The sequence below is a fragment of the Rhinopithecus bieti genome, unplaced genomic scaffold (assembly GCF_001698545.2).
Source record: "Rhinopithecus bieti isolate Rb0 unplaced genomic scaffold, ASM169854v2 scaffold_54263, whole genome shotgun sequence".
Lineage (NCBI taxonomy): Eukaryota > Metazoa > Chordata > Mammalia > Primates > Cercopithecidae > Rhinopithecus > Rhinopithecus bieti.
The window spans coordinates 286797-299171 of NW_016821166.1; the positions used below are offsets into that span (position 1 = coordinate 286797).

Sequence of the window (12375 nt, forward strand, 5' to 3'; positions counted from 1 at the left end):
GGGTGGGTGGATGGATGGGTGGATGGATGGATGGATGGATGGGTGGATGGATGAAGAAGGTAAAGTGACATCATATTTTGAAGACCAACAGAAGTCAATTCCTCAGCACCCTCTGGACATCCATTCTAATGCTGACTCCTTTTGTTCCCCAAAAATGTTCTCACCCTTTGAAGTTTTAGGGATGATTCCATATCCCCTGGACTTCAGACTCCTCTATCCAACTGTCTAGTAACACCTCCACTTGGATGTCAGCCTCCCCCCAACAAACCCAGAATGTACAAAACCAAGCTGTTGACCTTCCCCCAAACACCTGCTGCTCCTGCTCACTTTCCTGCCTCAGTTAATGGGCCCTCCCCGCTTCCAGCTGCTCATGCCAATACCAGGAACTCACCTCTGACTCTTCTTGGAATTCATCAAGAAATTCTAATAGCTCTACCTTCAAAATACATATGTAATCCAACTGCCTCTCACAATCTCCATTGTTGGCACTCTGGTTCAAACCCCATCATCTCACCTGCATTCTAGCAACAGCCTCCTCACTCCTCTCTGCTTCTGCCCTTGCCCCCAGGTCTGTTCTCAACAGAGTAGCCAGAGTAATGCTACTCAACATAAGCCAGCCAGATGGGGTGGCTCACTCCTATAATCCCAACATTTGGGGAGGCTGAGGCAGAAGGATTGCTTGAAGCCAGGAGCTCAAGCCTGGGAAACAAAGCAAGACTCTGTCTCAAAAAAGAAAAGGAAAAGAAAATTTTAAAAAAGCAAATAATAGAAAAAAATTGAGAAAAATTGATGAAACCAAAAGTTGGTTCTTTGAAAAGATCAGCAAGATAGACAAACCTTTAGATAAACTGACTGGGAAAAAAAGACTCAAATTACTAAAATTAGGAATGAAAGGGGGGACATTACTACTCACCTTACAGAAATTAAAAGAATTAGAAGGAACTGTTATATTAACTATTGTGTGCCAACAAACTAGATTAACCTAGAATAAATGTACAAATTTCTAAAAAGATATAAACTACTGAAACAACTCAAGAAGAAATAGAAAATTTGAAATGACCTATAACGAGTAAATATTGAGTTAGCAATCAAAAAACTTTCCACAAACAGAAGCCCAGAACCAGATGGCTTTGCTTGTGACTTCTTCCAAATGTTTAAAGATGAATTAACAAATTCTTCATGAAGTCTTCCAAAAAACAGAAGAGGAAGGAACACTTGCCAACTCATTACAAGGCCACTACCCTGATACCAAAACCAGATGAAGATACCGCAAGAAAACTGCAGACCAGTATCTCTTACAAACGCACATGCAAAAATCCTCAACAAAATACTACCAACTCAAATCCAGCAATACATAAAAATGGTTACCCACCATGACCTGGAGAATATATCCCAGGAATGCAAGGTTGGTTAAACATATAAATATAAACATATAAATATAAATATAAATATCAGTCAATGTAATAAACTGTAGAAATTGAATGAAGGATAAAACTACATGACCATTTTAATAGATGTGGAAGACAAAAGCCGGATGTCCCACTTCTTAGAACAAAACTCCATCTCACCCGATGCCCACAACATCCTACATAATCTGGAACCCATCATCTCTCTGTCCCCACCTCCCTCTCCCACTTCTCTCTCTGCACTAATCACAGTAGCTGCCTTGTTGTTATTCAAACCCATTGGGTACGCTCCTGATTCAGGGCCTTCACAGTTGCTGTTCCCTCTGCCTGGAACACTGTTCCCCCAAATATCCACATAATTCACTACTTCACCCCCTACAGGTCTTTATTCAACAACTGCCTTCTCAGTGAGGCCTCTCTGGCCACCCTACAAAAAATTGCTACCCTCTCCTCCCGATACTCACACTCTCCCTATTTCCTTCCTGACAATACTTCTCTCCTAAGCCTTTATTATTATCTGAAATACACTGAATTTTACAATAAAATTCACAATACTTATATATCTTGTTTGCTGTCTTTCTTTCCCAACCAGAATGTAAGTTCCCTCGGGACAGAGACATTTTTTTTTTTTCTTTTTGAGACGGAGTCTCGCTCTGTCACCCTGGAGTGCTGTGGCCGGATCTCAGCTCACTGCAAGCTCTGCCTCCCGGGTTCACGCCATTCTCCTGCCTCAGCCTCCCAAGTAGCTGGGACTACAGGCGCCGCCACCTCGCCCGGCTAGTTTTTTGTATTTTTTTAGTAGAGACGGGGTTTCACCGTGTTAGCCAGGATGGTCTCGATCTCCTGACCTCGTGATCCACCCGTCTCGGCCTCCCAAAGTGCTGGGATTACAGGCTTGAGCCACCGCGCCCGGCCTAGAGACATTTTTATCTGTTTTATTCACTGCTATATCTACAGCATTTATTTATTTATTTATTTAGAGATGTAGTCTCACTCTGTTGCCCAGGCTGGAGTACAGCGGCGCAATCTCGGCTCACTGCAACCTCTACCTCCTGGGTTCAAGTGATTCTCCTACCTCAGCCTCCTAAGTAGTTGAGACCACAGGCACACACCACCACGCTCAGCTAATTTTTTGTATTTTTAGTAGAGACAGGGTTTTGCCATGTTGCCCAGGCTGGTCTTGAACTCCTGACCTCAGGTGACCCGCCTCCCTCAGCCTCCGAAAGTGCTGGGATTACAGGTGTGAACCACCACAGCCAGCCACCTATATCTACAGCATTGAAACTAGTATGCCACTTAATTGGCAATCAATAAATATTGGTTGAATAAACAAATGAATACAAACAGTTTGTCACTCGACTCTTCACTCAGCCAGCAGTGACTTACCTCACCCACCCATCCATGTGCCTGACACTGTGCTTCAAGCTGGAGTACAGAGAAAGATTAGAACCAGACCTGGACCCTGCTAAAAATCACAGACAGGGCTGGGAGAGGAGTCAGAACGTACGTAACCAAGACCCCAGGAAGACAACGCTGGGCGCACTAAAGATAGGAGGGAGAGAGGGTCAGGCCCAGCAACCAGGGAGGAATTCATGGAGAGACAGTGGTAAGCTGGCCCTTGAAGGCCTAGAATGCTTTGGACACTTGGAGAAGGGAGTGATGATGGGGAAAGAGGGAGAGGGGAAGCATGACTAGGGAACCAAGAGGGGGCCTGTGTGGCAGGACTGCAGTGGAGGAATAAGGCTCCCAAGGTTATCAGGAAAGTTCACGTGGGGCTTTAAATGCTGGGATAAGGGGCTGGGGCTAGTTCCAGAGGCACCAGGGAGCCATGCAAAGCTTTTGAGCAGGGAAGGGTGGTGGTGTCAGCAAGCTCACTCTGTAAGCCAGGCACAGTAACGCATGCCTGTAATTCCAGCTACTCGGGAGGCAGCCTGGGCAGGATCGCTTGAGGCCAGGAGTTCTAAACCAGCCTGGGCAACACAGGGAGACCCTGTCTGGAAGGAAGGAAGGAAGGAAGGAAGGAAGGAAGGAAGGAAGGAAGGAAGGAAGGAAGCAAGAAAGGAAGGAGGGAGGGAGGGAAGAAGGGAGGGAGGGAGGGAGGAAGGGAGGGAAAGAGAAAGAAAGACAGAAAGAAAGAAAGAAAGAAAGAAAGAAAGAAAGAAAGAAAGAAAGAAAGAAAGAAAGAAAGAAGGAAAGAAAGGAAAGAGAGAGAGAGAGAGAAAGAAAGAAAGAAAGAAAGGAGGGAGGGAGGGAAGGAGGGAGGCCAGGAGTTCAAAACCAGCCTGGGCAACACAGGGAGACCCCGTTTGGAAGGAAGGAAGAAAGGAAGGTAGGAAGGAAGGGAGGGAGGAGGGAAAGAAGGAAGGAAGGAAGGAAGGAAGGAAAGAAAGAAAGAAAGAAAGAAAGAAAGAAAGAAAGAAAGAAAGAAAGAAAGAAAGAGAAAAGAGAGAGGAAGGAAGGAAGGAAAGAAGGAAGGAAGGGAGGGAGGGAGGAAGGGAGGAAGGGAAAGAAAAAACAAAAGGAAAGGAAAAGAAAGGAAAGAAAAGAAAAGAAAAAAGAAAGAGAGAAAAAACAAGCAAGCTAGCTAGCTCACTCTGGCAGTGTGTGAAGAACAGAACAGATTGTGGTGGATGAGCAGGAAGACAAGGAGACCAGGAAGGTGCCTTCTAGAACAGTTCTGGAGAAAGACAGCAAGGCATGAGCCAGGGAAGGGCAGAGAGGACAGAGAGGAGAGGACAGGCCTGGGAGAGGTCAAGGGCTTCGCGACTGACAGTTGCTGGGGAGGAGGAACTCGAGCCTGAATCTGAGGTCAGAACATCCGAGCATTCTACGGAGGCGCAGACAGAGCCATGGGGTGGGGGCAGGATGGCAGCACCTCTGGAGGGTTAGAGTTCTGGCCACAGAGGCTCAGTGTCGGTGGGTACCATGCCAGACCCAGCAGCTTCCCAGCGCCAGAGGATGGATGCACTCTAGCCCTGCCCGCCTTTCTGCCCCTCAGTCCCATCCCCAGGGCAGGCCTAAAGAAGAGTTTCTCCAACTGGCTTTGACGGCCAAGACACAATGTCATTTCTAGATGAGCCAACCAGCTCTGGAGATGCGCCAGGCTGCAGGGTGCAGGGGGTGGAGGGGGGCAGCTGTGTCCCCGAAACACAGCCAAGGAGCCACCTCCCAGAACCAACCGAGACAGTGGCAGAAGCAGGGCTGGCAGGGGGCCCCCAGCTCCAGCTGGCTGGTACAGGGACAGCTTTGATGGGGCCTCCATCTGCCTGGGCTTCAGCCTCCCTGCGAGGTCAGGCCCCACCAGCCCCCATCAGCTCCCACCAGCCAGAAGTGATGGTCCTCTCCCTCAGTCAAGAAGCATTCAGGTATTTACTAGTGCCTGGGGTGTGCCCAGCTCTGTTTCTGGTTCAGTACACTATGAAGGACACAGACTTTGGAGGCGTCACAGCCAAGTTGGAGGTTGTTTGATTGTTTGTTTTGAGACAGGGTCCTGCTCTGTCACCCAGGTTGGAGTACAGTGGCATGATCAGAGCTCACAGCAGCCTCTATCTCTCGAGCTCAAGCAGTCCTCCAGCCTCAGCCTCCCCAGTAGCTGGGACTACAGGCATGTGCCTCCATGCCCAACTAATTTTTTAACTTTCTGTAGAAACAGGGTTTTGCTACCTTGTCCAGGCTGGTCTCTAAACTCTAGAGCTCAAGTGATCCTCTCACTTCGACCTCCCAAAATACTGGGATTCCAGACATCAGCCACTGCACCCAGCCATGTGTTGGAGTTTTGTCTGTCCCACTATTTACCTGATTCAATCTGTGGGGTTCAGTTTTCCAACCTGTCAAGTGGCATAAGAAAAAACCTTCCAGGCTGGGTGTGGTGGATCATGCCTGTAACCCCAGCACCTTAGGAGGCCGAGGTAGGCAGATCACTTGAGGTCAGGAGTTCAAGACCAGCCTGGTCAAAATGGCGAAACACCATCTCTACTAAAAGTACAAAAATTAGCCAGGCGTTGTGGCATAGGCCTTAATCCCAGCTACTCAGAAGGCTGAGACAGAAGAATTGCTTGAACCCGGGAGGTGGAGCTTGCAGTGAGCTGAGATCGTGCCACTGCACTCCAGCCTGGGTAACAGAGAGAGACCCTGTCTTGGAAAAAAAAAAAAATTAGTGGCAGGTGCCTATAATCCCCAGCTGCTGGGGAGGCTGAGGCAGGAGAATTGCTTGAACCTGAGAGGTGGAGGTTGCAGTGAGTCGAGATCGTGCCACCATACTCCAGCCTGGGCAACAGAGAGAGACTCTGTCTCAAAAAATAAAATAAAATATGAAAAGAAAAAACCTTCCTCACCAAAGCGTCCATTGAGAGGACTAAATAAGAGCATGTGCAGAAGAGAATGACAAGACTTTCTAGTCTTCAGAAATTTCCGCAGAGACCCAAGGCTGAGAACAAGGGATGAGCAGCGCCCACACCTCAAGAGAGGTGCCAGCACACCTTCAGGACTTGGCAAGAGAGAACGGGGCTATCCTATGTGGCCCCCGCCCGCTTGCATAGAAATCACGCTTGGGGGAGGATTTATTGAAAGAGTTCTGCTCTTGACCAGGTGCGGTGGCTCACACCTGTAATCCTAGCACTTTGGGAGGCTGAGATGGGCAGATCACTCAAGGACAGGAGTTCAAGACCAGACTGGGCAACATGGCGAAACCCCATCTCTACTAAAAATTAGCCGGGTGTGGTGGTGCACGCCTGTAGTCCCAGCTATTCAGGAGGCTGAGGCAAGAGGATTGCTTGAGCCCAGGAGTTCAAGACCAGTCTGAGCAACATAGTGAGAGCTCCCATCTCTAAAAAAGTTAATAAACAATGAATAAAGAGTGTCACTCTTTTTTTTTTTTTTTTTTTTGAGACGGAGTCTCGCTGTGTCACCCAGGCTGGAGTGCAGTGGCGCAATCTCAGCTCACTGCAAGCTCCGCCTCCCGGGTTCATGTCATTCTCCTGCCTCAGCCTCCCAAGTAGCTGGGACTACAGGTGCCCACCACCACGCCCGGTTAATTTTTTGTATTTTTAGTAGAGATGGGGTTTCACCGTGTGAGCCAGGATGGTCTCGATCTCCTGACCTCGTGATCCACCCGTCTTGGCCTCCCAAAGTGCTGGGACTAGGGAGTGAGCCACCATGCCCAGCCAAGAGTTCCACTCTTAAGCTGAGTGAGGGGCTTCAGATGACACTCAATCCAACAGAGGGCAGTGCTTGCCAAGAAGGAAGCTGGCCTTTTCTTTTTTCTTTTTTTCTTTTTTTTTGAGACGGGAGTCTCGCTCTGTGGCCAGGCTGGAGTGCAGGGCGATCTCAGCTCACTACAAGCTCCGGCCTTCCCGGGTTTACCGCCATTCTCCTGCCTCAGCCTCCCGAGTAGGCTGGGTCTACAGGCGCCAGCCACCCTCGGCGCCGCTAGCTTTTTTTGTATTCTTTCTTAGTAGAGGACGGGGTTTCAGTGTTAGCCAGGATGGATCTCGATCTCCTGAACCTCGTGATCCAGCCTCGTCTCCGGCCTCCCAAAGTGCTGGGATTACAGGCTTGAGCCACCGCGCCCGGCCGAAGCTGGCCTTTTCTCCCTGGCTGGACGCTGGCTAAATGCTAAGCCTCCTATACCAGGACAGCCCGAGGGGCATGCACAGAAGACGTCTTCAGGACACCCAGATGCATGTCATCTGGCGTTCGGGGAGAATGGATCCTGGGGCCTGACTCCCCCCAAGGAAGTCTGCGGGTGGGGCTGCCAGAGGAAGCAGTCTGCGGTGTCGTGGGAGGGGAGAGGGCAGCAGTGGGGGAGGCCTCCCTTCCTGACCTCCTCCAGGAGTCAGATGGACACCGCGGAGGGAGACACGGTGCTCATGAGAGGAGCCTCTTGCAGGATTGCCTACCCAGGCAAGACGGCCTGGCTGGAAAGGCAACCCTCACATCAAGGAATTGGGCAAAGTAAAAACCAGGGCTGCCGGGTGCGATGGCTGAAGCCTGTAATCCCAGCACTTTGGGAGGCCGAGACGGGCGGATCACGAGGTCAGGAGATGGAGACCATCCTGGCTAACACGGTGAAACCCCGTCTCTACTAAAAAAATACAAAAAACTAGCCGGGCGAGGTGGCGGGCACCTGTAGTCCCAGCTACTCGGGAGGCTGAGGCAGGAGAATGGCTTGAACCTGGGAGGTGGAGCTTGCAGTGAGCTGAGATCCGGCCACTGCACTCCAGCCTGGGCGACAGAGCGAGACTCCGTCTCAAAAAAAAAACAAAGAAAACCAGGGCCAGAGACCCCAAAGTGCCCACAAAGGCCCCCCACACCCAGCCTCTGAGCATCTGCCACATGGGGGGCACTGACAGAGCGCGAAAACAACCCGGACACACACAGTACTCGGCCTGTTCTCAGCCATCCTCCCACGCCCGCTCATCTCTGGAGGCGACAGAATTGCGAGGGGAGGGGGGATGTCAGGGATGTGGGGTGAAAGACGGAACAAGGAGAACAAAACCCGACTGTAGCCCCACCTCTTCCCAAGGCAATTTTCTGGTCCTGGATAGAAACTTTATTTGGGGCCAGGCACAGTGGCTCACACCTGTAATGCCAGTACTTTGGGAACCTGAAGCGGGTGGATGACAAGGTCAGGAGTTGGAGACCAGCCTGGCCAACATGGTGAAACCCTATCTGTACTAAAAATACAAAAATTAGCTGGGCGTGGTGGCGTGCGCCTGTAGTCCCAGCTACTCAGGAGGCTGAGGCAGGAGAATCGCTTGAACCTGGGAGGCAGAGGTTGCAGTGAGCTGAGATGGTGCCACTGCACTCCAGCCTGGGGCAACAGAGCAAGACTCCATCTCAAAATAAATAAATAAAATAAAAAATTTAAAAAATAGCTGGGTGTGGTGGCTCGCACCTGTAATCCCAGCTACTTGGGAGGCTGAGGCAGGAGAATCACTTGAACCCAGGAAGCAGAGGTTACAGAGAGCTGAGATTACGCCACTGCACTCCAGCCTGGGTGACAGAGCGAGACTCAGTCTCAAACAAAAAAAAAAAAGAAAAAAGAAACTTTATTTGGAAGCAGGGCCAAAGTTTTTATTTCAATGGGACCAGACTGTTTAGTTTGTGCGTGTGACTGGAGAAGCGATGGGCTCTGGCCACGGGTGGGAGATGTGGCCAAACTAGTGTGAGGACAATAAAGTCGTGGCTGGTTTACTTTTCCAAAGTCCAGCCTGCTCAGTAAACCTGGTGCACACGCGTATGGGCCCTGTCTGCAGCCACAGGGCCCGGGGCCATGGATCTGGGAAAGGAGGGGAGGTCTAACCCCTCTGCTTCCGGCTGGGCTGGTGTTAGTTTCCCAGAAGCAGTGGCCCTTTCCCATGTTGGAGGTCAGGCAGGGCTGGGGCTTTGGGGAGCCAGGGACACTCCAGCTCTGGTCCCCTGCCCTTTGGGCCCCCTGTCTTTGGACAGGCCCCATACACCTCAGTGCCTCAAGGGAACCAAACAGGCACTGAGCCCAAGCAGGAACACGAATTCTGGCATGAGGATAGAGCGGTCCGGGAAGCCTTTTGGAGCCTTTTGGAGCTCAACTCAAAGCTGACTTTGAGTTGAGTCTTGCAGAAGGAGGATTTCAGGATGCACAAAAGAGGAACTGGTGCTCTCGGTGGAAGAAATGGACGCGTGCAAAGTCTGGGAAGTCGGTGTGCCCACGCGGCTGGCACGGCCAGAGTGTGAGGCCCATGCAAGGGTGTGATGGGATGTGGATATGGAATGCTTGATATTACCGTGATTATCGCCCTTAAAGCAGCATCCACATTGGCCATAACCAATCTGGGCCTTGCTTCGCTCCTCTGTAACCTGGGGAGAATTGCTCTATTTCTTCTTTGGCCCACAATATGCCCTGGCAATAAATGAGTCCTATTTTCTCAAACTAACACATTAATCCAATGCTCAGAGGACACCTTTTACAGTCAGAAAAGCTCAGGCTCAAATCCTAGTTCTGCCGCTTCCTCACTGTGAAACTCCTGGTAAGCTTCTCTCTCTTTTTTCCCCCCAAGATAGAGTCTTGCTCTGTTGCCCAGGCTGGGGTGCAGCAGCACAATCGCAGCTCACCACAACCTCCGCCTCCTGGTTCAAGCGATTCTCCTGCCTCAGCCTCCCAAGCAGCTGAGATTATAGGTGCCCACCACCATGCCCAGCTAATGTTTTTATATTTTTAGTAGAGACGGGGTTTCACCATATTGGCCAGGTCGGCCTTGACCTCCCAAAGTGCTAGGATTACAGACGTGAGCCACCGCGTCCAGCCTCTCTTTACTGATCTGCAAAACGGGGATAAGCTCTACCCAGAAGGAGAGATCAACATAATGTACATAAAGGCCGGGCACAGCGTGAGCCGTGGAAACAGGAGTTCCTCGTCCCCCAACCCTGTTCCCACCTCCATAGAGGCTCTCACTTACATAGGAGGCCAGCAGGGTGGTCGGGGCCAAGAAGAGAGCCAGGTAGAGGCAGGGGGCTGTGGCAAGCAGGCTGGAGGCGCAGATGAGGGGCTCAGCTCTTGGAATGACTTTCTTGTACCTCCTCGCAGCTTCTGCCCCCAAGATGACCCCAATGACGCCGGTTATGATGGTCAATGACCCAAAAATCAGGCTAATGGGAGAGAACACAGAGGGGTTGGTCAGCTGGGTGAGCTCAGCATGGAGACCTTTCACCCTGCTCCCAGCCCCAGGTCTAGCCCCATGGCTCAAGGGCACGATCTGGTGTCTACAGGGAATATGGCTGTGGGCCCCTGATCTGACCCAGGCCTTACCCACCCTCATCACTGAGGCTCCCAGGACCTGGGGACCCTGACCAGGGACCAATGTCCCACTGCCCTCCCCCAGCCCCTTTCCTACCTCCTCCCCTATCTCATCCTGGGGATCCCACTGGCCATGTGGGTGATCGCCCAGAACCCCAGGTCCCAGCCTGCCTCATCTCCATTGACCCTTTCCCTCTCATCCCCCAAAACTGCCCACTCAAAATCTGAATTCCAGGGTCCCACTCTGGCCCCAACCTTCTCTCTTTCCAGCTCCCAGTACTACGAGGAATGGAGGCAAGCGAACATGTATTTACTAAGCCCCTGTGATACACCCGGCCCTTGTCTGGGCCCTCTACACGCCTTCCTTCCTTGAATCCCATCCTTCCCCTTCCTGTCTTTGAACCCCCCTCAGGCAGCCCCTGCCTGACCTCCGTCCCTTTCCCACCCACTTTTAGACCCACTTCTACTCCATTTCGCTTCCCCTTGTACATCCTTCCTGTGGAGACCTGTCCCTACAAAATAATCGCCACATAGGCTCCCCAAGAGTGCATTCTGTGGTGGCAGGAGATCTGTGGTGGGAAGAGTTCAAGATCAGAAAGATCTCATCTCTACAAAAAATGTTTAAATGATCCAGCCTTGGCGGCGTGCACCTGTAGTCCCAGCTACTCAAGAGGCTGAGGCGGGAAGATCACTTGAGCTCAGAAGTTCGAGGCCACAGTGAGTTATGATCATACCGCTGCACTCCAGCTTGGGCAACACAGCAAGAATCTGTCTCTAAAAATAAAATTAAAAACACAGACCTGACCACGTCCCTGCCCACCTCCTGCCTAAAATTCTCCACCAGCTCTCAGATACCCACTAGATTTGTCCCCAGTTCCGTAAGGTGTACATTGTTTTTCGTGATCTGTCTCTGACTCACATCAACTCCAGGTCCTAGCTCTATTTTCTTCACCCAGACTAGTTGCTCTCCCCTCCCGACTCCCAACCACACAGTTTCACTCCTCTGCCTGGAACACCCTTCACTAGTTTTTGACCTATCAAACTCCTACTCATCCTTCAAGACCCAGCACAGCCTACTTGGGGATGCCCTTCCTTTGTTCGCTTGCTGATCCCTTCACTCCCATCAGTTCCCACAGCACCTTCTGTGTCTGTCATCAGGTTCATTCGCTGGCCTGGGAATTCCTAGAGAACAGTAACAGGTTTGGTTTCCTCTCTTGACTCTATGCTGGGAGCATAGAGCCTGGCACACGAGAGACATATGTTGAGCAAGCGAACTCATGGATTCCTCCTACAATTCCCAGATGGACAGATGAGCAAGGAGAGGCTGAGAAAGGTCAAGGCCAAGATTACCCAGCTGGTAAATGACAGACCAGGATTTGAATATACATCCTCACCCTCCTGGTCTATTCTGCAACCTCTAGCCTCCTTTTAAAGGAGCTCAAAGGGGCCAGGCGAGGTGGCTTATGCTTGCAATCCCAGCACTTTGGGAGGCCGAGGCGGGTGGATCACTTGAGGTCAGGAATTCAAGACCAACCTGGCCAACATAGCAAAACCCCAACTGTACTAAAAAAAAAATTGGCTGGGAATGGTGGTGGGCACCTGTAATCCCAGCTACTTGGGAGGTTGAGGCAAGAGAATCACTTGAATCTGGGAGGTGGAGGTTGCAGTGAGCTGAGATCGCACCACAGCACTTCAGCCTGGCCAAGAAAGTGAGACTCTATCTCAAAAACAAAATGAAACTAAACAAATAAAGGAGCTCAAAGGGAACGCTGAGACTGTGCCCAGCGTGAACTCTGAAAACACCAGTCTAACCAGGATCTTTCCAGCCTCTCAGTAGCTCCCTGTTGTCCTCTGAGCAAGCTCCTGGCCAGCACTGACAGCTCTGCGGGACTGGTCCATGCCGACTGATGTAGCTTCCCCTCTCTTCTCCCACCCTCGCTTTGCCCAGATGACTGAGAATTCTCTAAATTCTCTACTAAAAGTACAAAAATTGGCTGGGTGTGGTGGCGGGCGCCTGTAGTCCCAGCTACTCGGGAGGCTGAGGCAGGAGAATCGCTTGAACCTGGGAGGTGGAGCTTGCAGTGAGCTGAGATCGTGCCGCTGCACTCCAGCCTAGCAACACAGCAACACTGTCTCAAAAAAAAAAGAAAGAAGAAGAAGAAGGAGGAGGAGGAGGAGAAGGAGGAGAGGGAGGAG

General features: G+C 51.0%; 1 protein-coding gene across 3 annotated transcripts in view; it reads right to left on the reverse strand.

The window, feature by feature from the left end:
* Positions 1–12375, reverse strand: part of SPNS3 (SPNS lysolipid transporter 3, sphingosine-1-phosphate (putative)) — a 59263-nt gene that overhangs the window by 26829 nt on the left and 20059 nt on the right. For all 3 annotated transcript variants that reach the window (XM_017860221.1, XM_017860223.1, XM_017860222.1), the window contains exon 8: positions 9842–10031. In XM_017860221.1, coding sequence (XP_017715710.1) covers positions 9842–10031 — 190 coding nt within the window. The remainder of the gene's footprint in view (positions 1–9841; positions 10032–12375) is intronic.